At 56.9% G+C, this 24191-nt stretch overlaps 10 protein-coding genes across 10 annotated transcripts; 5 read left to right on the top strand and 5 right to left on the bottom strand.

Annotated features, from left to right (window-relative positions):
* Nucleotides 1-120: 120 nt before the first annotated feature.
* SCHCODRAFT_02691932 (uncharacterized protein) lies at nt 121-1200 on the top strand (the record flags this gene model as incomplete). The annotated part of the gene is made up of 1 exon (XM_003028586.1): nt 121-1200. One exon carries the CDS (start codon nt 121-123, stop codon nt 1198-1200), a length of 1080 nt encoding a protein of 359 aa, XP_003028632.1.
* SCHCODRAFT_02680459 (uncharacterized protein) lies at nt 1124-2684 on the bottom strand. The gene is made up of 3 exons (XM_003028884.2): nt 2139-2684; nt 1397-2084; nt 1124-1343 (listed from the first exon to the last, which is right to left on the bottom strand). The coding sequence occupies exons 1-2, from the start codon at nt 2207-2209 to the stop codon at nt 1415-1417; spliced, it is 741 nt and encodes a 246-aa protein (XP_003028930.1). The 5' UTR covers nt 2210-2684; the 3' UTR covers nt 1124-1343; nt 1397-1414.
* Nucleotides 2685-3408: 724 nt separating this feature from the next.
* On the top strand, nt 3409-4640 carry SCHCODRAFT_02637206 (Osmotin, thaumatin-like protein). Its single transcript, XM_003028587.2, has 4 exons — nt 3409-3865; nt 3931-4046; nt 4097-4154; nt 4204-4640. Exons 1-4 carry the CDS (start codon nt 3778-3780, stop codon nt 4497-4499), a joined length of 558 nt encoding a protein of 185 aa, XP_003028633.1. The 5' UTR covers nt 3409-3777; the 3' UTR covers nt 4500-4640.
* Nucleotides 4641-4783: 143 nt separating this feature from the next.
* Nucleotides 4784-7432, top strand: SCHCODRAFT_02637205 (uncharacterized protein). Its single transcript, XM_003028588.2, has 6 exons — nt 4784-4989; nt 5043-5071; nt 5124-5271; nt 5319-6673; nt 6725-7116; nt 7173-7432. The coding sequence occupies exons 1-6, from the start codon at nt 4812-4814 to the stop codon at nt 7240-7242; spliced, it is 2172 nt and encodes a 723-aa protein (XP_003028634.2). The 5' UTR covers nt 4784-4811; the 3' UTR covers nt 7243-7432.
* Nucleotides 7433-9128: 1696 nt separating this feature from the next.
* Nucleotides 9129-10071, top strand: SCHCODRAFT_085865 (uncharacterized protein). Its single transcript, XM_003028589.1, has 3 exons — nt 9129-9350; nt 9401-9822; nt 9877-10071. The coding sequence occupies exons 1-3, from the start codon at nt 9204-9206 to the stop codon at nt 9953-9955; spliced, it is 648 nt and encodes a 215-aa protein (XP_003028635.1). The 5' UTR covers nt 9129-9203; the 3' UTR covers nt 9956-10071.
* Nucleotides 10072-10196: 125 nt separating this feature from the next.
* SCHCODRAFT_01132509 (uncharacterized protein) lies at nt 10197-10775 on the top strand (the record flags this gene model as incomplete). Its single annotated transcript, XM_003028590.3, has 5 exons — nt 10197-10238; nt 10291-10373; nt 10437-10464; nt 10516-10576; nt 10629-10775. 5 exons carry the CDS (start codon nt 10197-10199, stop codon nt 10637-10639), a joined length of 225 nt encoding a protein of 74 aa, XP_003028636.1. The 3' UTR covers nt 10640-10775.
* On the bottom strand, nt 10713-12749 carry SCHCODRAFT_02637199 (DUF647-domain-containing protein). The gene is made up of 8 exons (XM_003028885.2): nt 12593-12749; nt 12414-12537; nt 12347-12356; nt 12214-12290; nt 12084-12167; nt 11707-12029; nt 10987-11649; nt 10713-10932 (listed from the first exon to the last, which is right to left on the bottom strand). The coding sequence occupies exons 1-7, from the start codon at nt 12656-12658 to the stop codon at nt 11005-11007; spliced, it is 1329 nt and encodes a 442-aa protein (XP_003028931.2). The 5' UTR covers nt 12659-12749; the 3' UTR covers nt 10713-10932; nt 10987-11004.
* A 151-nt stretch (nt 12750-12900) lies between these two features.
* Nucleotides 12901-14157, bottom strand: SCHCODRAFT_02587914 (uncharacterized protein). The gene is made up of 2 exons (XM_003028886.3): nt 13342-14157; nt 12901-13289 (listed from the first exon to the last, which is right to left on the bottom strand). The coding sequence occupies exons 1-2, from the start codon at nt 14001-14003 to the stop codon at nt 13121-13123; spliced, it is 831 nt and encodes a 276-aa protein (XP_003028932.1). The 5' UTR covers nt 14004-14157; the 3' UTR covers nt 12901-13120.
* A 239-nt stretch (nt 14158-14396) lies between these two features.
* Nucleotides 14397-17062, bottom strand: SCHCODRAFT_02637192 (uncharacterized protein). Its single transcript, XM_003028887.2, has 3 exons — nt 16200-17062; nt 15847-16146; nt 14397-15789 (listed from the first exon to the last, which is right to left on the bottom strand). Exons 1-3 carry the CDS (start codon nt 16875-16877, stop codon nt 14872-14874), a joined length of 1896 nt encoding a protein of 631 aa, XP_003028933.1. The 5' UTR covers nt 16878-17062; the 3' UTR covers nt 14397-14871.
* Nucleotides 17063-17955: 893 nt separating this feature from the next.
* On the bottom strand, nt 17956-24165 carry SCHCODRAFT_02637190 (P-loop containing nucleoside triphosphate hydrolase protein). The gene is made up of 30 exons (XM_003028888.2): nt 23997-24165; nt 23858-23934; nt 23481-23801; nt 23244-23431; nt 23172-23193; nt 23081-23115; nt 22891-23024; nt 22780-22834; nt 22484-22728; nt 22364-22430; nt 22241-22309; nt 21755-22192; nt 21547-21701; nt 21384-21495; nt 21095-21331; nt 20760-21039; nt 20619-20708; nt 20520-20565; nt 20372-20466; nt 20251-20321; nt 20014-20203; nt 19843-19961; nt 19758-19795; nt 19620-19711; nt 19555-19569; nt 19094-19499; nt 19021-19041; nt 18848-18969; nt 18583-18777; nt 17956-18523 (listed from the first exon to the last, which is right to left on the bottom strand). The coding sequence occupies exons 1-30, from the start codon at nt 24068-24070 to the stop codon at nt 18360-18362; spliced, it is 4173 nt and encodes a 1390-aa protein (XP_003028934.1). The 5' UTR covers nt 24071-24165; the 3' UTR covers nt 17956-18359.
* Between the last annotated feature and the right edge of the window lie 26 nt (nt 24166-24191).

The raw sequence follows: 24191 nt of genomic DNA, 5'->3' as shown, positions 1-24191 counted from the left end.
GGTTGTGATCGTGCATGAGGATTTCATAAAGCGGCCCGAGCGCCCGCGCATTCATATAAGGACCGTTGCTCGTTGCCCATTGTCCCTTCATTGCCCTCCCCTTTCGCCACCACCGCAAGCATGACCTCGATGACGCCCGACCATGCGCAGACGCGCGACTGGACTAATGGCGACTCTTCCGCTGTTCAGCAAGCGCCACTTTGGATGCTTTCAGACGATATGCACCCTTCTTCGACGTTCTCGTACACCGCGCCACCTGCCCCATACGAGCCCAAGCCACTCACAACAGTCATCCCATCCGACCCCTTGTCTTTCGGAGAGATCATGCACCACCTCGAGAGCCACCAACAGTCCCTACAGTACTTTGAAGCGAATCAAAGTCTCGATCCCGAAGGGCCTCAAGCCGGGGCCGAAGTGGCGATGCTCATTGGCAAAGCTCTGCAGCATGGCACCCACATCATCCAGCCCTCCGCGCTCACGACGCTCATCCTCCAAGATCTCTCCTCCCTGGCGCTCAACGCGCTCGTGGTCAGCGTGTCCCTCCCCCGTCTGCAACTCCTCTATATATCCCGCAAGCGAAGGTTCGGCGAATCAGTGGCGGACGTTCATCTGGATCGCTTTCTGGGACCCATGCACCAGACGCTGAAGGTCATCACGCTGGATGGCGTAGAGATGGTTCCGGAGAAAGGGCTGCAGGCGCTGTCCATGTGCCAGGGTCTTGAGGGGCTGACCTTGAAGCTCCCGAGCGACTTCTATCCTTGGCTGTTGTATCTCTTGGGCTCCGGGAATCTGCCATCGCTCGCGCAACTGGGAATGACGCTGCAGCTGTCGGACAAGATGGACAGCTCCAGGGTCGGCGCTCTGTTGGACCTGCTGGACTGCCGGCCACTTCTGCGCCAGGTCGAGCTGAGCGTGTGGCGAATGCCCACCGACCTGCACCCGTTGACGACGGACAAGATCAAGAACTTGATGCAGATCAGCAGACTGAACATTCACGAACTGTACTTGACGGATCCGAGCCTGCAAGGCAACGTATGCGACCTGGAGGTGGCGGCAGCGGCGGCTGCAGAAGTGACGCCTGCGAGCCCAGCCAAGCGAAGCCGCAAGCCTCCTTCGAGATCAAGACCAGATCAGCAACGCAGCCATCAAGCTCAGAGCCCCGGCTCTCGCAAGCGTCACCCAAGGGTCTTCCAGGCGTAGAGTATGGAATTCCGACCGGAACGGCATAGGATTCAGCTATGACTTCCGCCGACCTTCATTGACCGGCATTCCCGGGGAATCATAGAAGATGATTCCCTCATAGATTGTGATAGAGGTATACTAAATTCCGGCTCGTTTATAGTCTATAATATGTCGAGTCAGCCATTTATGATAGTATTGAGCAAAAAATACATACCAGTACGCGCGTCTTCGTCTACATGTCCTCAAGCCCGTCCATCATGAGTCCCTCCGTTGCGGCAAGTAGCCTACGCCATCGCCCGTCGTGCCATTCCGATACCTTTGACCAGTCTTCCGCACTTGCCTTGCTCAACCACTTGAGCGAAGCTACGACGACGAGGTCCGAGTACGACAGGACATCTCCAGCGAGGAACGTAGCGTCGTTCCCATTCGCTTGTATACAGGTCTCCACCCATGCGTAAGTCTCCTTCGCTTGGGCCTTCGCCTCGTCGCAACACCGCTCGAGTGATACATCCGACGCAACCTCCACCCCGTGCGCATGCTCAAGAAACTCCCTTGTGCGGTCGTCGAAAGCCGCGAACGATTTCCGTCGCAAGGGCTTCGCGATTGAGCTGAGGAAGATACAGTGGAAGCTATCCTGGAAGGCCTTCTGAAGGCCGAGGTCGCGATGAGGGAAGAGCAGCGGCGCGTCTGGATAGCGCTCGTCGAGGTAGACAGCAATCTTGAACGAGTCGGAGATGCAGCGCCCTGTGTTTGGGTCCTGTATGACGGGAAGAGAGTATTGGTCGCTGGCGTTGGGCGACTTGTTTGTTGGCGGTGCGCCGATGCGACGGCAGACGTCCGAGATATCCGGAATTTCGACCCAGACGGTGCGAAACGGTAGACGCTTGTATCCGAGCGCATATCTGTCCGGTAGAAAAGTTGAGCATCACTCCGAGTCAAGGTCAACAATGGCTGACCTTGCCCTCCAAGTCGTCGAGGAATATGCGCCGACCTTGGATTGAATGTCGTAGAGTACGATTTCTTGCATGATTGCGGTGAGGACGGTTAGGGATGAGCGACGCACTTGATCTCCCTATATGTCAGTCCTTTGTGAGTGGTAGAAACAAGGTAGAAAGACGGACGGTGTCATCGGGAACGTGGCGTTGGCTACATCGGGATTACCGGTCGTCGTCGGGCTTTGTCAAAGCATGACTATACCATACCGTGATGCGCGCCTGGCTGAGTGACTTCGGCAGTTGTGAAAGGGGTACTCCCGAGAGGGCATAGTATGTATGTGATTCCGTGATCAGTGTAAGTAGATGAAGCCTGTGAACGGATAGACCGATTGCAGCAGCCCGTGCTTGCCATAGGCTTTCTAATGGGTCGCTGTTCAGACATAATTGCGCGAGCTCCTGATCCATGGGGATGACATGGAGTAAGGGCAGTGACAAGAATCCGAAGGATGCGGAGATACTCCTATTGAGAAAGCGAGCAAAGATACAGTCCCGACAGCTTGAAGCTGGCGGACAGGGAAGACGGAGCACCTTCTGTGGCTGTGCCATGTTGAACACCGACACACGTGCGCTCGGTAACTCAACCGAAGCAATGTGGCGTTGGATCGGATTTTGCCGCTGCACCTTGTCGCGAACGTTGACCTTCTACGAGCGTCGATAACAAGTACACCCTCCCCCTCGACTCGACCGTGAATCGCTATTCAGCTAAAGCAGGTCCCTCGTTGAGCCCGCCTCTCGACTCGGAACAAGATGAATAACACAACCTCGGTGCCAGCGGACTTTGTATGCTTTTCCCGACCTCGCCGTCCGCTTGTCGAGACAGCCATTCTCCATGATCTGTCTGCCAGGAACGACGCATGCCGCGACGTATGACACTACTTGATACTGCACTCGGCTGTATCTAGCATGATCTCGACGGTCAGTCTTCATGGTCTATACTTATTTGTACCTCGCCAACGTAGGCGGACTGTCGCTCCAAGCTGCCGCAATCTACCTTCAAGTCCTTTCCCAAAGTGGTCCTCTCATACTTGGACTCAGATTCATAGGAGGAAGGGACGGTCAGAACTTTGTTTGTTCTCGCCATGACTACTAATCCAGCTTTCGACTATTTCCTGGCGGTTTGATCCAGCTTGCCGAGGTCATCGAGAGACCACACCAGGGTTTCCAGACACCGGCAAGTACGGAAAGACGTACTCGATGACTGAATAGTACTGCATATCCGAACGCAGCCTCGGTACGCGAGCATGCTCTCACCTCACGGCCGTCGACTACGTCCATTTCAACGCTAACTAGATCTCAGTCATGCTGCAACTTGTCTTTCACTCACCGCACCGAACGACCGAGCTATGTGCTGGCATCTTCAACCTACGGTCAATCTAGCCCTCTTTCCAGGTGCTCTTGAGCGTACGCCCATCCTGCGCCGTCCCTCGCTACACGCCGAGCTTCACGGTGCCTGCGGCTATGCTTTCTCTTACAGGGTCTGGCTCTCCATGCTCCGCCCCGAGTCTTGAGTACAAAAGGCAGATGAAGAGACTGAGGAGCTCATCGACCCAGTCGACTACTCAAAGACTCCCTTCCATTTCAGATCTCCTTCGCCTTAAATATGAAGACCTCCGCCATCCTCGTCGCGCTCGCCGCATCGATGTCCGCGTCTGCGTACACGATCACCTTCAAGAACCAGTGCAACTATGGTGAGTAGCTTCCGTCGTGCGGACCCCTAGGACAGATCATCAATGATGGCTAAATTGCTATATAGCTGTCTGGCCCGCCGTCGGAAAGGCCCCCCAGGGTCAGGTCGACAACTCGGTGAGGTTTGGCGCGAAGCTCAACCCTGGCGAGAACATCTCCTGGAACATCGACGGCCACCAGCTCGTACGTAGCGACGATCTATCATATGTCCAAGTTACTGATATCCTATGTAGGGCATTCGTGGCTGGGGCCGTACTGGCTGCGACGCTAATGGAGCCAACTGCCAGACGGGTAAGACATCTTCCTGTGCCAATTATTCCCAAGCTCACCTCTCACTCAGGCGCCTGCAACGGCGGCCTCGTCTGCAACGACGCGGGCATCACCGCCCATGCCATCTATTCCGAGTACGGCTATGGCGACAACGGCCAGTGGGGCGGCGAGCGCACGTACTGGAACCTTTCCTTTGTCGGCGGAAGCGTCAACATCCCGGCGCGTCTCTCGGCGACCGATGGCCAGTCTGTCACCTGCACGTCGAACTCGTGCCCGACCGACCAGGCGTATCACCAGGATGGCGACGACGCGGCAGTGCGCAATTCGCCCATCTCGGCGAGCTTCACGCATACCTTCTGCCCCTGATAATTCTCGCACTGAGAACGAAGCGCGCATACGAAAGAATGTGGCTGTAATAATTGGGTTTGCTGACGGACTACTGGCTGGACAATAATACATACCCGGTAGTAGTACTGTCGCAATGGTAAAGGGAACCTTGTTGCTCATTTTACATCATCGAACGTCTTGTGAACCCTGAAGCGCGGAGAACCCGACGGACGGCGACGGAGGTCGAAGACAAGGCGCGGCAAGTTCGGCCCGGTCAGTGATCTTATATTGATCGCCGTCCCCGACGATGACCATCTTGCCACCAACGACGACAGTAGACATCTACCCATCATGCCAGGGCCCAGTAAGAAAGGAAAATACAAGCATAAGAAAGCTGGCCCGTCGCGGTCTGGCGGCAGCCTTGACTGGGCGTCCATCGCGCGCGACCACAAGGACCTGGGCGACATCGACAACGCGTTCGAGTGGTCCGTGATAGTTAACGTGCTCTGCACGCACTTTGATATCCCAGGTGAGCACGAGCTTGGACTCATGCTGATGGCAAACCCTCTGATCATATCACAGATCTGCAGACGCGGAGAGGGTTGAAAAAGGTACACAACTATCCTGATATCCTGGATTAAACCATTGACTGACCATCGACAGGCCTATAGTGACTTCGACAGGATCAGCAGGAGACTCGAAGATGCCTACGAAAAGGGCTCTAGCGACTGGAAGCTTGCGGGCGGCATTGTGGCCATATACGCCAAGATGTGCTCGGATTCGCTCCTGCGTAACAAGGTCTTTGGCCAAAGTAATCTATTTGACTTGTTCGCGACACATTCTTCTGACATTCCGCAGAATACTTGGACAAGTGCATGTCGTTAGTGGACGAGGAACCTTGTCGCCACCTTGTTCTCCGTTCCCTCTCGACTGTCACCCATCACGGTGGCGTAGAGATTCGCACGGAAATAGCTAAGAGCACGACCTCAAAACTGGTGGATCTCATGGTGGCATACCCGGATGATCGTGTGCTCATCGAATTCGCTGTATCTATCCTCTCTCACAGCGTCTCGTGCATACTCTCGGACTTACAGCGTCCGCCGTCCGACGCGACGTTGAAGAACCTGAACTTCCCGCGCGTTCTCAAGCAAATCGTAGCCGCTCTCTTCAAGCCGTTCGCTACGCCGCTCATCATCGACCATGCCGTCGACCTCCTGGCTATGGGGACTATGCGAGCAAACGACGCGTACAATGCCGTACCCAGCGCCTTCGAGTTCCTCGTGGCGGGCCTGAATAGCCCAGACTGGATTTTCCGCGCCACTTGTCTAGGCGGCATCATCCGACGATACCGGCACGAGGCCGAGAACGAAAACGGTCACCTCGATCCTTACAAGTTCATGGCTGGCATCAGAAACCTCCCGTCCCACCTCCAGAAAATCATCATGGACTACGGCATGCAGCGCTCGGACATGTACATCATCACCCGCACTTCGACGGAATTCCAGCAGGCTATGATGGAGGTCGTCTCAAACAAGGACCTCGCGGGCCTGGGACGGAAGCTCGTCGACTTCATCCACCGCACCGAATTCTCCATCGCGGAAGGCGCATTCCAGACGCAAAACCCACGGACGGGAAAGGTGGAGTTCATGACCGACCTAGGGCTGCCGTTCCATATGTGGAGCGAAGCGCTCCCGCACTGCGCGAAGGCGCTCCGCGCGCAAGGCGACCTCGACTCCGCTGACATCCTCGAGATCAAGTACGCGATCATGCGCCAGAGGGTCCCGGACGCGGCAGAGATAGGGAAGCGGGCGCTCGTGCGGAACCCGCAGAAGGCGTATTTCCAGTACGCGATCAGCCTCGTCGCGGATCGCCAGATCGGCCTGCGTGCGTGCAAGAAGGGGCTGAAGTGCAAGCAGACGTCGCCGTTTGTGTACTTCCAGCTCCTGCAGCGCGCGGTAGAGCATGCGGGGGATCTGGGTATCCAGCTGCTGCAAGAGGCGCCGGCTGTAGGTGCTATGCACCACGATCCCGAGGGCGCGCGGCGATACCATGAGGGCATTGCATTCTTAATGAGCGCAGCTGAGGATGCGAAGACGTTTGTGGAGGAGGCTCCGCCGGATAACCGGCACATGAAGTCTGTTCTATACTGGCGTATTCTCCTCACATTCCTCTTGAGAGAGAATCCTATAGGGCCTGATATGAAGGAGGTACAGGTGGGCGCTATCCTCAGTAAAACACTCATAACTGCTAACAACCTGTCAAAGCCGCTCGTCCGAAAGCTGAAGACCGCCGACGAGTTCAGCATGGCGATTGGCGTCGTACCACCCAAGTCGAACCTACGTCTGGCCCAACAGGCCGTCCTGCGCCATTACCCCGCTGCGATCGAGGATTGGGGTCATGTCATAGCGCGGACGGGGAACTCCGCCTCGTCGTGCAGCGTGCAGCCCGAAAGCGCAGCCGACGACCTCGCGGCTTGGCTGGACGACATGCGCCTGGAGGAGGGCGAGACTGCTGACGCCGGTGACGAGCACCACCACGATCATGCGCATGCAGAGCCTCGGGAATTCAAGAAGAGCGACTTCGAGCTGTACCGCTGTTCATACTGTCGTAATCCGAGCGCTGTGTTGCGCAAGTGCGGGGGCTGCTCGAAGGCGAGGTATGTCTGAATCATCTTGGTTTAGTTGAGCGACAGTCTCCGACAGATCTCCGCAGGTACTGCGACGCCGAATGTCAGAAGCTCGGCTGGGCAGCGCACAAGAAGACGTGCAAGTCTGCGGCATAGACGATCTACTCTGCCGGGTCGTCAGATCTCTCACTCGGCCTTCCATCTCCTCATTGTACAGCTATCTGATCTGTTCATGTATCACTGCTTCATCGACTTCTTCCATCTGTATTCCATCCGTCGTCGTGTATCTGACCATCCCTTGGACTTTGTCGCACTGATTAGCCTTCTCGTCTCTCAGGGGTGACCGTGACGCGTTCCGTGCATAGATCATCCCCCGTGTGAGCACGAAGTCTGATCTCGAAATCCCTTTGTACTCGGCCCCGTTCTCCTTCTTTCTCTCTGCCTTCGTCTCTGTTCCAGCGTACTCACCATGGCAGGCAAGAAACACAAGAAATCCAAGTCAAAGGGCGCGTCGTCCTCGTCCGCGGAGTCCGACTGGGCTTCCATCGCCCGTCTTCATCGCGAATTCGGAGATATCGACAACGCTCTTGAATGGTCGGCCATCGCGAATGTGCTGTGCAAGCATCTCAACTTGCCGGGTGTGTATCGCGCCTGTTCTCGTTACGCTACATTGACTGACAGCATGATCTTTGTCCATTATAGATATACAGACGAGACGAGGGTTGAAAAAGGCGAGTGGCCACTGAGTAGTATACATGCGCCAGCTCATTGTTTTGGAAGGCGTACCAAGAGTTCGACGACATCCATCGTCGCATGGAACGTGCCTATGAAATGGGCACCGATGACTGGAGAATCGCCGGTGGTATCGTGGCCATCTACACGAAGATGTGCACCGACGGCCTTCTTCGTCGCAAAATCCATGGACCTAGTGAGGACTCTTCTCATTCCATTGCAACTCGAAGATAACTTAACTTCCCTCAGAATTTATGGCCAAGCTTATGACCATGATGGATATCGACCACTGTCGTCACCTTGCTGTTCGCGCGTTGTCCATACTCACCCATCACGGAGGTCCTCAGATTCGAAAGGAGATTGGCAGGTCGACCACAATCAAGCTCGTGAACCTCCTGGCTAGTTATCCTGAAGACGGAGTTCTGGCCCTTCATGCTGTCCCAGTGCTTTCGCACTGTGTTGGCGCGATGATGGAGGGCATGAAGGCGAACCCCTCGGCTGAAACGCTACAGCTCATCCAGTATCCGCGCCTTCTCAAGCAGCTCATCCGGGTACTCCACCGTTTCCCTACAGCGCAACTGGTCAGCCATACGATCCCCCTCGTGGCGCAAGGAATAGCCGCCATCCCTGACCTCGCCGTATCCACGCCTTCTGCGTTCGAGTTCCTCGTCGCCGGCTTGAGCTGCAAGGACCACTACATCCGCGCGTGTTGCCTCGGCGCTATCAACGATCGCTTCTCTCGCGGCTACGAAGAAGACGCGCCTGGATTTCTACCGGGCTGCCACCTTCCAGCTCGTTTGCAGGCCGTTCTGACGAGCTACGGCTACGAACGCTCCGAGAATGGCATCCTCGAGCGCACCTGGCCACTATTTGGGCGCGCGATCTACAAGGCGGCGGACGACCATGACTACGTCGCGCTCGGACGGACGATATCCAAGCTCATCATGTCCTGCGAGCAGGCCATCTCATTGGACGTCTTCAGTCCGGCACCTCACGGTCTGCCGTTCAGGATGTATATCGACGCGCTCCCGCACTGCGCTAAGGCGCTTCGTGCGGCCGGCGAGCTTGACGACGCGGACGTCCTCGACATCAAGTATGCGCTCACCGTTACGCGTCAGATACCGGTCGTCCTGACCCTCACTCGCCGGGCGACTGCACGCAACCCGCAACACGCGTACTTTCACTATGCCATCAGCCTCGTCGGGGACCGTCAGGAGGGTCTACGCTCGTGCAAGAAGGGACTTCGAGGCAAGCAGACGACGCCCCACCTACGACAACAGCTGCTGCAGCACGCCGCTGATCATGCGTTTAATCTGGGTATAGAGGGGTTGCAGCTGAAGCATGAGATCGGCGGTGCCACTCGCTATGCGGAGGGGTGTGCGTTGATGAAGAGCGCTATGGAGGACGCGAACAAGTTTCTCGAGGAGGCCGCGCCGGATAATCGGCATAGGCTGATCGTCCTGTACATCCTTATCCTCCTGACTTTCCTCATGAGCGAGAATCCTGTCGGCAAGAACCTCGCCGTCATTCAGGTGCGTATCAATCAAGTCTTCAGCGGCATAGCAAACTCACCCTCCTGCAGCCATTGGTCCGTGAGCTTAGCATCGCCGAGGACTTTGCGAAGGCGATGCGCTACGGCCCACGGGAGACGCAAGTGCGCCTCATCCAGAAGGCCGTCGTGCGCACGTATCCATCCGCGGTCGAGGAATGGGCCCATGTTCTCGCACACGCTGATAGGATGGAACATCTACGCGCGGCCGAGCCTTGGGAGACCACCCCAGACGAGCTTGCGGAATGGTTGCGCGATACCGGTCTGGGCGACGAGGAAAAGGGACATGGCGGACCGCATGGGCCAGGCGCCCATGCTCATGGAGCGCACTGTCACTGCACCCCCGAAGAGCGCCCTTCGGAATTGAAGATGAACGACTTTCAGCTATACCGTTGTTCATATTGCGGCAATCCGAGCGCCGTCCTGCGCAAGTGCAGTGGCTGCGGGAAAACCAGGTACGCTTACTTCCCATGGCTATCGACATATACTAACCGACGTTCTACTCGCAGATATTGCGACGCGCAATGCCAGAAAGCTGGGTGGCCTGCGCACAAGAAAATTTGCGGCAAGGCTGGGACTACCTCATGAACGACCTCTTTCAGTCTCTGATCCATGTACCAATCCGCATTCCCTCTTTCTCTGTTTTCTGTACACTACCAAGTTCTTCCGTCTCCTTGAAATCGAATCTTCTGGCCTATGCTTAACCCCACGTGTCTCTTCATGTCGACGAGCTCAGCGACCATGACATCATCCATACCGCGCGCCACCGTCGCGGGTGCCTCGCCTGTTCCTCGCAACCATGCATCTCGTATCTTGACCTCGAACCACCATGGCTCTTAACCCAACCAACGAGGATCTGCTCTTTGTCGTCGTAAGTCATCTGCGTTCGCAATATTGAGACGCACTGATCCGGAATCACGCAGCTCGCCATTCTCCTTCCACCTGTGGTACCGTTGCTGCTGAAGGGAATTGGGCCAGACCTCATTGTGAACCTCTTATTGACGATGTAAGCGCCTGAGACGATGCAAGGACTGTTGAGTTTGGCGAGCTGACGATCCGAACCATATAGATTCGGCTTCTGGATTCTAGGAGTCATAGTAAGCATACCCTCCGCTGCCTGAAGGCATGATGCTGATTTAAACTTGAAGCATGCACTCTGGCTTGTGTATCAGAAGATGAAGACAAATACCTGGTGGCGGAGTAACAGAGGTGAGTGGGATGCAGCCCGAACGCTCCACGAAGCTCAAGGAACGGTCTTCAGTTATAGCATGACGAAATCTCGACCGAGCTCGGAGACTGAGCAAACACGGACGCAGGATGGACTATTCGATATACCCTTTCATGATGTCGATACAGGACGGTTAGATAATTGGATGCTTTTTGAAGAATTTACTACCGGAGCTGATTGCCTCCGCCCGGCGTTTGCCGGAAGGGCATCATTACCATGATTGTGGCAAAAGCTACGACCTGTAGCTTGCAGGTGAGGTTCTCCCGCGTAACAGCAGAACTTCGAGTGTTTTAGCATGGAAATACAACAGACAACATGGTACTCCAGGATACAATGCCTGCGAAGGTCCATCAGCGCGAGCGTCGACCAGATAACAACAGTTCATACGCACCATACATTACCCAAGAACCTACAGTGGCCGTTTCTCCTGCTCAATCCCAGCTTCCACGATCACCGTCTCCGGCACCCCGCTCAGCAGCTCCATGACCTTCGCCTCCATCCTCCACTGCTCCCGCTTCATGTCCTCGACAAAACCCTCAAATCGCATCTTCACCACCTCATACGACCTCCGAATGACATCCTCGTCCCGGGCTGCCGGGTCTGCTCTTCGCAAGGACAGCGCCTCCGTCGCATGCACCCACCCGCGCAGGTGGTCCACCCCGTCGTGGCCGGCTTTGAGGGCGACGGCGACTCGCCGCGGCGCAGTGAAGTACGCGACGTATCGTTCGTGGGCGAACAGTTCGAGACTTGGCGGTACTCTCGAGAGCCGTCGCCCGATTGTACACCAGCCGATGTGTCCGCCGTCCCCGGCGTGGACGATTGCGCCCGGTCTGGCGAGGATGCCTTCCATCCCCGCGACGATGGTGGGGGAGGGAGCTGAGCCATACTCGCGGAAGGAGGTCCAGGCGAGGGAGGCGCGTTGTCTGTTGAGCGTGCGCAGGCAGACGCCGCGAACGCCGAGGTAGTTAACCGTCAGATGCGCCGCTAACAGCGCCAATAGGAGTGCGTGCGTCGCCTGCGTACTGCTGAGGTGGTGTACGACGAAGGAGCCGGCCTGGGCAGTGCGTCGTCAGCTAATTATCAGGTATGCTTCTTCAGAAAGAATGCTTACCAGCATGCCCATTAGTGCAAGCAACGTCTCCTTACTCGCGTCCTTCGCGTTCACATCACCGATATCGCCAGTACCACGCAGCGGCGTCGCAAAATGCAGCGTCAGAGCCGCCTTCGCGCCCCCACATATGGTGCCGCAGATCGCTCTTGACGCGCCCGCGAGGCATAGGGCAGCGACGCGTAGGTTCGCGTGGCCGGAGGCGCGCAGGATGGGCGTGGACGCATCGAAGATGATGGCAGTATCGTTGAAGACGTCGGCAAGGAAGCGGAAGGTCTTGGCTTCAGGAAAGAGGGAGGGGCCCAAGAGGTACGCGGCGATGATAGCTGGGGTGCATGGATGAGTAAGTATATAGGGTCAACTTTAGAGGGCCGACGAACTGGTGAGCCTGCTGAAGACGTCTTGCGCCACCGTAAGCAGGACGGCATTCGTGGCCGTCGCATTTGCATCTCCCACGCCAAAGCCTGAGACTAGTCAGATAGTCTCTTATCAATGCAGCGATTAACGCACCTTCTAACAATGCCCTCGATGACAGCAGCCCTGCCAGCGAACTGCAAAACGCCTGGATCGCGTTATAGATTTGGTACCTGCGCCGCAGGTCAAGACGATCCTATTAGACCCACGGCCCCCAGGCTCTGTGCACCTCAAGTAGTCTTTGAAAGGGATTATCAGGATTCGTGCACTTGTGAGAGGACTGAATATACGCGCACCAGGAGACACGCTATTCGGGAAGCCAGCAGGGAGGAAGACCTTGGCCAAGACATCTACTGCGCCACTTCGAGTCCCGCCTTCGCCTATATGTAGGGTACTGAAGTCGGATACTCTGGTGATCTCCTACATGGCGGAATAGGTGTCAGTGACCGGCCTGATGGACGCGGGGAAGTCCAACCTTGTCCTCGCTGTCAAACGTACTTCGAACTCGCCCTGCTTCGTCCTTCTCGACGAACCGCATCATTTCTGGTACAGATTAGTGCGCAAGTTGGGTCGTGGGTTGAGGACAAGAGCATAGACCCCGAGTAGAGCTTTCAAGTCGGTAGCGATGACGGTGAGGTGGAATGTGGGGAAGTCGGGAGGGCGGTCCGGACATTGGCTGGATCACGTGGTAAGCTCAAGCGTGGACCCACAAGTGCACCTTGAGCATAACAAAGCTAGCGGAGAGCAGGAGAACACCAGTAGACTGAGACCGCCGACAACGTATGGGTTTTGACGAGTAGGATTGTTTTATATACGGAGCAGTAGTACATTAAGCTTGCGGTCAGGTACGTTATTGTCCAGTAAGTATCATCACGCTCTGCAGAGCTCGAAAGCGATAGATAGTGTCCTTTGGTCCGTTTCATGTTCCTCCATCAGTAAGGGAGACAGTATGCACGGGTTGCTGCTGTTCGTAAGGTTGCAGCCTTCGCTATGATACATTTGTTCATGTGCGTTGTGATGTTGGAGAGTGTGGAGGTGAAGGAGTTGGGCAGTTCATGCGAGACTTCAGTTCGTTTAAGATGCGTGCGACACGACCAGCCACCTCGAGGATAAGAGCACGATCAGAAGGATGAACGTAGGAGAGAGTCCTCGTGTTGAATCTGTCGGGATGCCTGTTCGCCGCAATCAGCATCCATCCATCAAAGCCTGCACGATGGCACTCACCAACGCAGAATCTCCTGCCTCAGCCGGTCCCTCTCCTGCCCCATCGTAAGCCCCTCGTCGCGAAACAGAAACTCTTCCACATCCTCCACCCGGAGATCCTCCGCCGACCGCACAGCCTGCAGCACCGGCCACGGGAACGACCCGACGCGCAGTGAGCCCGGGTGCACACGACCCGCGATGATGAAGTGCCACGCAGTATGGTACTGGTCCTGGGCGGCCACCTTGCGTTTGCGCGCCTCCTCTTTCCGCCTGAGCTCGTCCGCCTCCCTTTGCCGCCGCAGCTCCTCCGCGCGCCGCCGCTCCTTCTCCTCGGCACGCGCCTCGCGCGCGACCTTGTCGAGCACCTCGCGGAAGAGCGCGATGTTGCCGCGCGGGTGGGCGGGTGTGGGGCGGACGGTGAGGTCCTCGGCCTCGGGCTGCACGGGGAACCTGGCCGCGAGTGGTGGACGCGCCTTGATCGTCGCCTCGTCGAATTCTGGCGCGGGCTGTGGCGCGGTGGCCTTGGGTGCACGGATGGTGTTCTCGTCCAGAGAGGTTTTACGGGGGATAGGTTGATGGGTGGGGATTATCTGAGGGAAGCCATCCAGGCGTAGGTTGTCGTGCGACATGCGCGTGTAAGGGTGCCGGCGCGGGCGGCGCTGGGGTGCCTTGACGTTGTACATCGTCGGGCACGTTTAGTCAGTAAGTCGTGGAAGGGCCGTGGGGGTTTCGTGAAAGGGAACGGAGAGAAAGAGAATCAAAGTCCGGCAAGAGTCCGAGCAGAACACGCAGGCATCCTGGTGACCGTTCTGCGTAAAACACCGATCGAATGCGGAGGAAGGCCCGGAATGGTCAGTGACGTCGGTCTAGATCACTAACTTGCGTCACAAAGCCTTCCTTTTCCGGAGGCTTCATTGTTCTCGACAAGCGACCAGACAGACTAAACCATGGGCCTCAGGTGCTCCCCTTGCCTCACATCTTGCCTCGCGAGATGCCATCTGCGAATGCTCTTCATGCGCTGTCGGACTCAGTCGCTGACCCTCATTCCCTGTGGCCCACTGACCATCACTGTGGCGCCCGTGGCTTTGTCTCTGCTTAGACATTTCGCCAGCAAATACGATATTGCTATAGGGCAGAGAGAGTATGAAGGAGGTATCGCATTCGGAAATCAAGTCGCTCTGCAGCTGCCACTATAACCTAGATACATATGCTATGAACCAGTCAACAAATCTATATCTGCAAGAGTCGGTGCGTATTATGAACAGTCTGGAGTCGTATCGCGGGGCCTGTATGCATGGGGAATGGGTCGCCCAGTGGGGTACCGATGCGTAGGTTGGTAAATTGAGATTGTCGTATATCGCGAGACGCGCCTGTGCGGGCCTCGCGGGTGGAAAGCGCAGGGTGGATGCTCGCCGGTATTGAGGACGATGCGCACCAGCGGCACGAGGGAGGCGCGCCGCTGACACGAGCGAGACGCGCCGATAGCACAAGACGCTTTGAAAAGAGACGCGCCGGTGAGAGTAACAAGACGCGCGGAATAAGCCAGAACAACTACGGCTCCACCGACACCTCCCGCTCGTACACCTCGTCCTCCCTGGTGAGGTCGATGAAGAGGTCCTCGTCGAGCAGGTCGTCGCTCGGCCGCTCGTACACCAGTTCGTCGTCGCCCGCAAGCTCGTCGTCGTTGTCACCCGCGAGTTCATCGTCATTGTCACCCGCGAGCCCGTCTTCCTCGTCTCCAGCGCGCTCGTCTTCCTCTTGTTCAGCGCGCTCGTCTTCGTCGACTAAGAACGGGTTCTCTTCATGGTCGTGTGCGACACCCTCTTCGTCGTGTGCCGCACCCTCTTCGTCGTGACCCGCGTCCTCCTCTGCCCGAGCAGCATCCTCGTCCTCCTCCTGCGACTGCCTGAGCATCTCGGTGAGGAAGTCGTCGTCCAGCTCCTCGTCGTCCGCCTCATGCGAGGGTCCCGGTTTGGAGGATGCCGGCTTCGAGGATACAGCCTTCATCGAGATGGGAGCGCTCGCTTTCAGAAGAGCCGAAGATCGCGAGCGTGAGGCCTCCGCCTTCAGCAGCGCCGAAGCCCGCACGCGCTCGCCCCCCGCCTTCACCGACACCGCCACCTTCCGCTTGCGCGCCGGCCCCAACCTCGTCTCCTCCGGCTCCGCACTGCTCCCCCGATCACTATCCACCTCATCGTACTTCGTCATCCACGGCTTCCTTTTCTCCAGCGCGATGAACTTCTCCGTGCTGTCCACCCGTTTGCGGAGGTGCGCGCTCGGGAGGGGCGTGAACTTGGGGAAGGTGGAGAAGGGGAGCTCATTGCCGTGCATGTAGGACGATGAGGGGCCGGACGCGTAGACGGAGGGGAAGGGGTACACGTTCGTTGCATTGGCTGGGGTAGGCAGGACGGGAGAGGAGGATGCTTGAGTGGGGGACGAGGAGTAGGTGAGGCCGGGGGTTTTGGGTTCCTATGAGATAGGCGCTTGCGTTAGTCAAAGTAGGGTGATATGGACGGCCACACGTACATCGACCTCGAGCTCGCCCAGAGTGCGGATAGCCCGTCTGCGGAAGAACTTCTCGAACGCGCCCTCCCTGTTCCACCTTGCGATCATCGGGTCCGTCTCGTCGCCCTCCTCGTCCGTCTCCGTGTCACCACCTGCGTCTTCCTCAACGTCGTCATAATCGCCGAGGTCATTGCGCGCGAGGAGGCTCGTTTGCCCGTGGCTTCTGAATACGAAGGGCGCGTTGCCCTTGCCGCGGCGGGTCTTGACGGCTTCGGTGTTGATCGTGAGATGCAGTTGGACGGCGGGGTTGGTGTTGGATTTCTGTGGCGGATATCAGTATTTGGTAGACAAAAGCCTTGTTGTGTGGCACGCACCCAGACAATAGCGCGCGTCAAGCTGTCCTTGACGGCGTCCGATGAGTTGAGTCCCATCGGGAACACCTGCGCGATCGTGAAATCCTCCTCGCCTTCCCAGCGGGTATCGTCCTCCTGCAGCTCATCCTCATCGTCGTCGAACACCTTCTCCTCATCTTGGTGGGTGAACGGGTGCTTGGACCCAGAGAGCTTGACCGTGGTCACAGCGCTGAAAATCTCGCCCGGGCGCTTCTTGGAGTGCATCACCACGTCGCGCTTCACCTCGAAGACGTGCCGCCCGCCTGAGTGGTCGTCCCCGTCGTGCGGGCCGCCGAAGAGGTAGGCGATCAGGGCGCGGAGGTGCGTGAATGTGTAGTTGAGCGGCAGCTGCACGATGCGGTACACGGGGTGCACACGCTTCGCGGAATGGACGACGAGCTGCATGCGCAGGACGACGTGCTTGCCGAAGGAGGACGGGTCAGGGAGCCGGCGGGAGAGCTTGACGACATGGTGGCGGCCGAGGGGGTTCCCGGGGGAGTCGAGCGGGGTTTCGGGGAGGCCGCTAAAGTCGAGGGAGGGCCGGGGCACATAGGAAGCTCGCTGTGGCCGCGGCTTCTGCGGGGTGCACGGCACGCTCGTCGCGCGCCGCTTGGCGGGCGACTCGAGCTGGCCGGCGGATAGTCTGCGCTTTCCGAGCATTATTTCGCTGGGTTGGTTGTGGTCCGGTGGAGGGTTCGGAAGCGGTATAACAAATCGAGGGAGGCAGATATAAAGCGAGAATATGGATGGTAAAGTGTGTACAAAGGAAAGAACAAGGTGGGGGGACGGTGGTGGCAGCGGTCAAGTTATGAATGGGAACAAGAGCCGGAAGCAGATCATACGCCCGCCCAAACATGTGTCAACTTTCAACGCGTCGCGTGTTTTTGTCAACGTGATCGTGTCTTCAACCGTGACCAAACCTGGACGTAACGCTCAGAGCCTGCTCTCCAGCAATTCCGTATGTGACTCAAGAATTTCTGACATATCGAAGGTGCTTGACGCAAAATCTCGCGCCTATCAGCCGTATACTTCTCCGCAAGAGAGCGCCAGCTCAGAACTTGAATGGCGTCGACAGGACCCTGCAGAAGGACAAAAGCTCACTTGAATGTTTACTTGCTACCATCATCTACGTCCAGCATGCCTATTCTCTGGTCCTCGGCGCCTCCAGGGGTCTTAGCTTTGGGTTCGCAGAATGTCACCACACCCTCGGACACACTGCAATGCCACCATCCGCTGTAGCAAAATGCCAGATTAGGGGGTCAGTGTGATACAGAACACCGGAGAAAGCATAGTCTCTGAGCTTGACGGCAGCAAGCTCGACTTGGTCTTCATGAATGCGGAAACGTTCAGCATGGGCATCAATATGCATGCTCTTAAACACCTTTGGTGCTCAGACAGACATGACGAAGTCGGTGGGCTTAGATGAATACCATGAGTATTGGTAGGTAAACAGATACCCAGTCCTTCTGCCACTGGATGATGCTCGCCCTTTACAAGAGCCATTGAGGCCTTGGAGGCAGCCGCCTCCATTGTGGACTTCGCGCTCAATGCGATCGAATTGACCCACGAACCGACGGGCAGTCAGGCTTTCTGGGCGCCCAGGGGTTCTGAGTCGGTGCCATTGCGTCCTATCAAGACATTCTGAGCGCTGACGCGAATAATCAGTGACATCAGTGAAGCAGAGCGCGTCATGGGGAAAGAGCTGCCTACCCTGCTGCAGCTCCCGTGATGCATTTCTATACCGACTTCGAGAACACGGTATCGACGAGGCGAGTACTTTGTATACTCCATAGCCCACGATCTTAAACTCAATCTCATCGGAAAGCAGCGTTCTATCAGGCCTGCAAAGCAACGCACCCCTCAAGATGCAAGCAACAGCTTCAACGATCATAGCATCTAAATAGGCGTAACGAACGTCGTCAGTCTAAGTGGTGAGTAAGGTAGCGTAGGAGAGGTGGATCTCGGATCGATTTGGGGTATGATGCTGCGAGGGTAGCAATGCGAGGCGGGGGGTGCATTTGGAGGGGTGGTGATGCAGAGAGGTGATATGGGAGGATGGTCGTAGATATGAAGGGTGACGACAGGGACTTGGAGGGGTAGTGATCAAATAAAACTCGTAAACATTTTCGAGTCCACTCAGCCTCAACTCGGCTCTTGTCCCCGAATCCTCTCGATATCCGCTCGCGACAGCTTCGCCTCGTTGCACAGCGAGCGGAAGATGGAGCCCTCGGTGTCGAAGAGGCCGAGCACGGAGCCGATCTCGGCGACGCGGCCGTCGTCCATGACGATGATCTTGTCGTAGTAGGCTGAGATTGGAGGGTCAGAGGGGGGCTCGGTAGACGTGGGAAGGGAGTGACGGCCTCACCAATAGTGTTCAACCTATGCGCGATACACAGCAACGTCCTGGACTTGAACTCGGTCCGGATGGTGCGCTGCAGCTTCGCGTCCGTGTCGACGTCGACGTTCGCGGTGGCCTCGTCGAGCGCGATGACCTTCGACTGCTTGACGAGGGCGCGGCAGAGGGCGAGGAGCTGCTTCTCGCCGGCGCTGTAGTTGGAGCCTAGAGTAGGTGTATCAGCGAGACGGGTTGACCAAAATATGGTCAACAGAGAAAGCGTGGCTATACAAACCTTCATCAGCGATAGCGGCGTCGAGACTGAACTTGGGGTCGTCGGCGTTGCCTTCGTGCACGAGATGGACGGAGTGCAGGGCAGAAAGCAACTCGGCGTCGGTACGGGTACCAGTAGGATCGCTGAAAGATCGTCAATTAAGTGGTACGTGTCTAGGAAGGGAAGAAGCTTACAGGTTCTCGCGCAAAGTTCCTCTACAGCCCGAGGTTAGCGTGAGTTGCATAAGAACAAGAGGAGACAACGCACAAGAAGAGAGTAGAGTCCTGCGGCACGAGCGCCATGCGGCTGCGAAGGACGTCCAGGCCGACCTTGAAGGTGTCGTAACCGTCAACTTCGATCGAGCCACTACGCAACTCCGTCATCCTGAAGAGAGCCTGGATGACGGTACTCTTGCCCGCGCCGGTTCGCCCAACGATGCCGACCTTCTCGCCAGGCTCGATAGTGAAGCTAACGCCCTTGAGGACGAGCGGCAGACCCGGGCGATAGGCCATCTCGACGTCCTTGAACTCGATGCGGCCTTGGGATGGCCAGTCCGCGGGTGGGTCCTCGGGCGTGGTGGGCGGGGCTTCAGCGGGCAGCTCCGAGTAGTTGAGGATGCGCTCGACGGCGTTCATGTTCTGTTCGAGCTCGGCGTATTGGGTGACGATTTGGTCTGGAAGTTGAAGACATGAGCCACGGACAAAGCGCACTGCTCGTAGATCACTGACCGAGCGTCGTGGTGACTGGAAAGATTGTTAGCGTATAGTAGTATGTGCGTTGAAGCGAGACTCACTGGGCAAGCAGTACGAGATGATAGCACCGATCTTCGCTGGATCGACTGACTTACGGAAGCCGGCCGCGAAGAGACCCGTACCCAGAATCAGGCTGAGGCAAGTCAGAGGGTTTATGCATTCACGATTGCGCAACTCACATGTTACCGAAGAGGTCCAGCCTGACAGTCAACCACGCCTGCGCGAAGAGTGAGCGATGAGAACAAGGAAGTAGCGTAGACATACCTGGATCGAGATGGAGACGTAAGTGGCCTTGTTCTGGCGATCTTGTCCTTGCTCAGACTTCGTGATGAAGCGATCCTGGGACGCGTAAGCCCTGATCGTAGGAAGACCAGTCAAAGCCTCTGCGACAGACTGTGAGTGATAAAATCATTGCACATCGTCGGAGCAACTTACCTGTGTACGAAGCATACAACGAAGAGCGCAGGATAGCATCCAGGCGCTTGGTCTCGACAGATGACTTCCTGTAGTACAGGGCGACAACGTAGTACAGTATTCCCAGAGGCGCGAAGATGATGCCGAGGTAGGGGAAGATGTAGAACACCAGGCCGACGGTGCCAAGGAGGTTTCCGAAGAGAGAAAGCAGCTGAGGGGAGTCAGAAATGGGTCAAAAGGAATTGTGATGAGGCGTACGACCGCCAGGGAAGTAGCGAGCGCCACGTCGAGCGTGTCTTGATCCTTGGACAGACGAGACATGATTCGTCCTGTTGAGCTTATCAGGGAGAGAAAGACATAAACGCAAAACATGACGGACCCATGGGCGTAGTGTCGAAGAAAGCCACGGACGAGCGCAAGACGCTTCGCAGAGCGGCACGGAAGATGCGCAAACTTGCGAACAAGCAGATACAGCTGTACCGGATGCATCAGTACTTTCGGTGCGCGAGGCGCAGACTGTCACTTACGCGACAGCGAAGTTGAGCAGGAAGGAAAAGACGGCCTGGGCGACACCTGATGATATGCGGTCAGACACCGCGCGCTCAGTCCAAAACTAGTAAACACACCCAGCATCCCGTAAACCAGCATGTATGTCGAATTCGAGAATCCGGCAATAGACTGCGAAGACCAGAAGGAAAGGAACAGAGTGTTGGCGACTGCAAACCATATGAGCTACGATAACGAGAAAAATGAAGCCCAGTTCGCACCTTGAGAGCATTGACCGAGAGCCGTAATCAAGATGATGGCAGGGACCCAAGTAAGACCGCCCGCGTAGCGAATGTACTTCTGGTAGACGCGCCACGACACGGAGCCGACGGCACGCTCTTCGTCTTGCATCAGAGCTTGCTGGGGCACGTCCACGGCCTTAGCATCGACGATAGTGGCCGTCTCGCTGCGATCTTCAGCCTTCGAGACTGCGGCGTCCTCGTTCTTGACGCCGTACTCCTCTACGAGGCGAGCGAAGGTCTGACCCTGCGACATGAGATCCTGCAGAATAAATTAGTGTGCTTTGATAGAAAGATGTGAGGCATGTACAGCTTACCTGGTACGTCCCCTGCTCGACGATCTTGCCACCGTCCACGACGTACACGTAGTCTGCGCGATCCAAGACGTACAGAGCGTGCGTGACGAGGACACGAGTGCGATCTGCCAGAGCGCCACCGGCGACACACTCATCCAGCAACTTCCTGCCAACATAGCTGTCGACGGCGGAGAAGACATCGTCCAGCAGGATAACGTCGGCATTCGAGTACACGGCACGCGCCAGAGAAATGCGAGCCTGCCAACCACGTGAGCAACCTGAACTCGGGATGAAATTGTGTAATATCCACCTTCTGTCCTCCACTGAGCGTGACACCATTCTCGCCAATCTCAGTGCGTTCGCCCATAGGCAGCCTCTCAATGTCGTGGTCGAGAGAGCAGGCCCGGATAGCAGCACGAAGTCTGTTCGACATCATATCAGCGGTGAAGATAAGTGAAGGAGGCTATGCTCACCTCGCCTCGTTTTCCTCCAGACCAAAAGCGATATTTTGACGCACGGTGGTCGACTGAATCCACGGCTTCTGCGGGACGTATGCCACGGACCCTCCAAAGATGACCTCGCCACGAGTGCGCCTCATCTCGCCGATGAGAGCCTGCAAGATGGAGCTCTATCAAACATGTCAGAGTCACGTCCTGTGTGCGATAGAGCAAGTGGAATTACCTTCCCAGAACCGATAGGACCGACGATAGCCACGAACGCGCCTTTCGGCACCGACATCTTGAGGTTCTCGAGCTGGAAGACGGGCTCCGCGGGCTTCTCGTCCTTCGCCTCCTGCTCCTTGCCCTTCTCGCCAGCGGATGAGCCAGCCACCTTCTCGTCTTCACCGGTCTTTGTCACAGCCGAGGACTTGTCAGCCGTCTCGTCAGGCTTGTCGGCCTTCTCGTCAGGTTTGGCGTCAGCGGCCTTGCCTTCCTCGGCCGTCGACTCCCAAGTAAAGTCACCATCGACGTCGACGGCGTTCTTGCGCTCGGGGTCGATGAGGTACGGGTCGTCGAGCTCTTCTGCGAGATAAAACTTGGACAGGCGGCCGGTGGCAACGAGGGCGGTGGCGAGACCGCCGAGAGCGAGCGGCATCAGCAGCAGGGGCGCTTGGATGATCTATGTGGGGTTGAGTGAGAGGGATGAATGATAGGGGAACAAACGCACGTTGAAAAGCGACAAGGACGAGAATATGATGGCGACATTGAGGTCGTGACCAGTGAGCGAGTATGTAACCTGAGAAATGCACGTTCAGGGTTTCAAGCAGGATGACAGAAGCTGGAGACGCACGAATGACAGAATAGCAGCCGCTACGGGAACGACGTGCACGGACGCAAAGAGCAACGCCTGGGCAATCCTGGAGAGTAACAATTAATACACCATGCCCAATGTCTGAGGGCAGCTACGCACGAAGCACGCCGGATAGTCGCCAGCTCTCTCCTGCGGAAGTCGGTGATCTTGTTCATGTAGAACTCCTCCAGGACGTAGGCCTTGACCAGGCGGATACCGTGCAAGACCTCACTAGTCAGGCGGACACGACCATCCGTGATGCCGACACCCTTCTTGCGCTGGGCGAACAGGACGGCGACCATGATCATCTGGAAGGGGAGGCCGAAGATGAGGACACCGAGACCGACGAGGGCGGAGACACCGAGCTGTAAGGCTGTCAGCAAAAATGAGAACGAGACTTCTCATTGGGAGCATACAAAGTGGATGAGCAGGCCGATCCCGATAGCAACCTGGATGGGTGCGACCCAGGCTCTGTGGGCAATGTGAGTTCTGGGGTGAAATTCACGAGAGGGGGAAATCGGACGCACTCATGTGCATACAGGCAGAATTCGTACAACCGTTCCGTGTCCGTCGAAATCATGGTGGTGATCTGACCGACATTGTGCTCTTGGCGAGATTTTCCAGACAGACGTAGAGCCTTGCGCAAGATCATGCCGATGACCTGGCGTTCGTCTAGTCAGCGCTCCGAGATAGGATATTGCCAGATTAGACACTCACGCCCGTCCTGGTGATCAGTCCGACGCTCTTGACCACTACGAAGTCACAAAGGTGAGCGGGGAGCGGCGCGCTGATAAAAAAAAATACATACGCTGCTGGTAGTGATTGTTGAACTAGAAAGATTGGATTAGCCCTTATTCGATGGTTGTGCTGATCTGCATACCAAGCTGGCGACTTCCTGCATGGCGAACAGCGCGAAGGCGAGACCTATGCCGTAACCAATGCCGCGCGGCGCACCGTTCGGGAAATAGGAGTCACGGCCGTCTGCGTCGAGGTGGTCGAACAAGTACGCCTCGGCGAGCCATCCGAGCATGACCTTCTGGATGAGCGGAGAGGTCGTGCGCAGGGTATCTGAGGAAAAGACTCGGAAGCAGTTGGAAGAATCTAATTTCTTGCTTACCACCCAGGACCTTGAAAAGACCGCCCAACCACCACCGCAGCAGCACGGTGCGATGGATGGCCTTGATGAGCGACTCGTCGTACGGGCTCTTCGGAGGCTGTTTGTCGCTCTCCTTCGCCTCTGCTGACGCAGATGAGACCTCTGCCAGCGTCTTCTCGTCCCGCTCCTTACCCTGCGCCGTTGGGACACCGGACGCGAGGGCGGGATGGCGCTCCCGCACAACGAGCGGACGCTGCTCGGGCGGACATCGCACGTAAAAGTTGTACTCTAGGCGGTCGGCGATGCTTCCGGTGGTAAGTTTATCGGGAAGGGACCAAAGATCTGAGGTGAGGTTGATAGGTTTGAGGCCATAAAGGACGGAATGGAGTTTCGCGTACCGTTTTCTTGGAGAGGGCGTGAGAAACCAACTTTGAGAAGGGGGTCAAGCCAGCTGAACACGAGCCGCGACCATGGCCTGCGTCGGCGTGGTGTGGTGAGCTGGCTGTAGTATGTACAATAGTTTCAGAGACAACCCACCATGCGCTACCCTCAGGGAGAGTCTTGCCCTCGCCGAAGCCGGCTGGTGCGGGGCGCGACTTGAAGAAAGGCATACCAATGAACGTCGGGAGGACTCAAGCTGGAGTCTGCTCTCAACGTTCAGCGAACATATAAGTACGAGTTGGACCCAGTGAATAGGTCCCGAGGTTGCCGGCAAGAGTGCTCGTATACAGT

Source organism: Schizophyllum commune (assembly GCF_000143185.2).
Source record: "Schizophyllum commune H4-8 unplaced genomic scaffold SCHCOscaffold_10, whole genome shotgun sequence".
Classification (NCBI taxonomy): domain Eukaryota; kingdom Fungi; phylum Basidiomycota; class Agaricomycetes; order Agaricales; family Schizophyllaceae; genus Schizophyllum; species Schizophyllum commune.
Note: the sequence above shows the minus strand (reverse complement) of the source record. Positions and strands in the feature narration are given on the sequence as shown.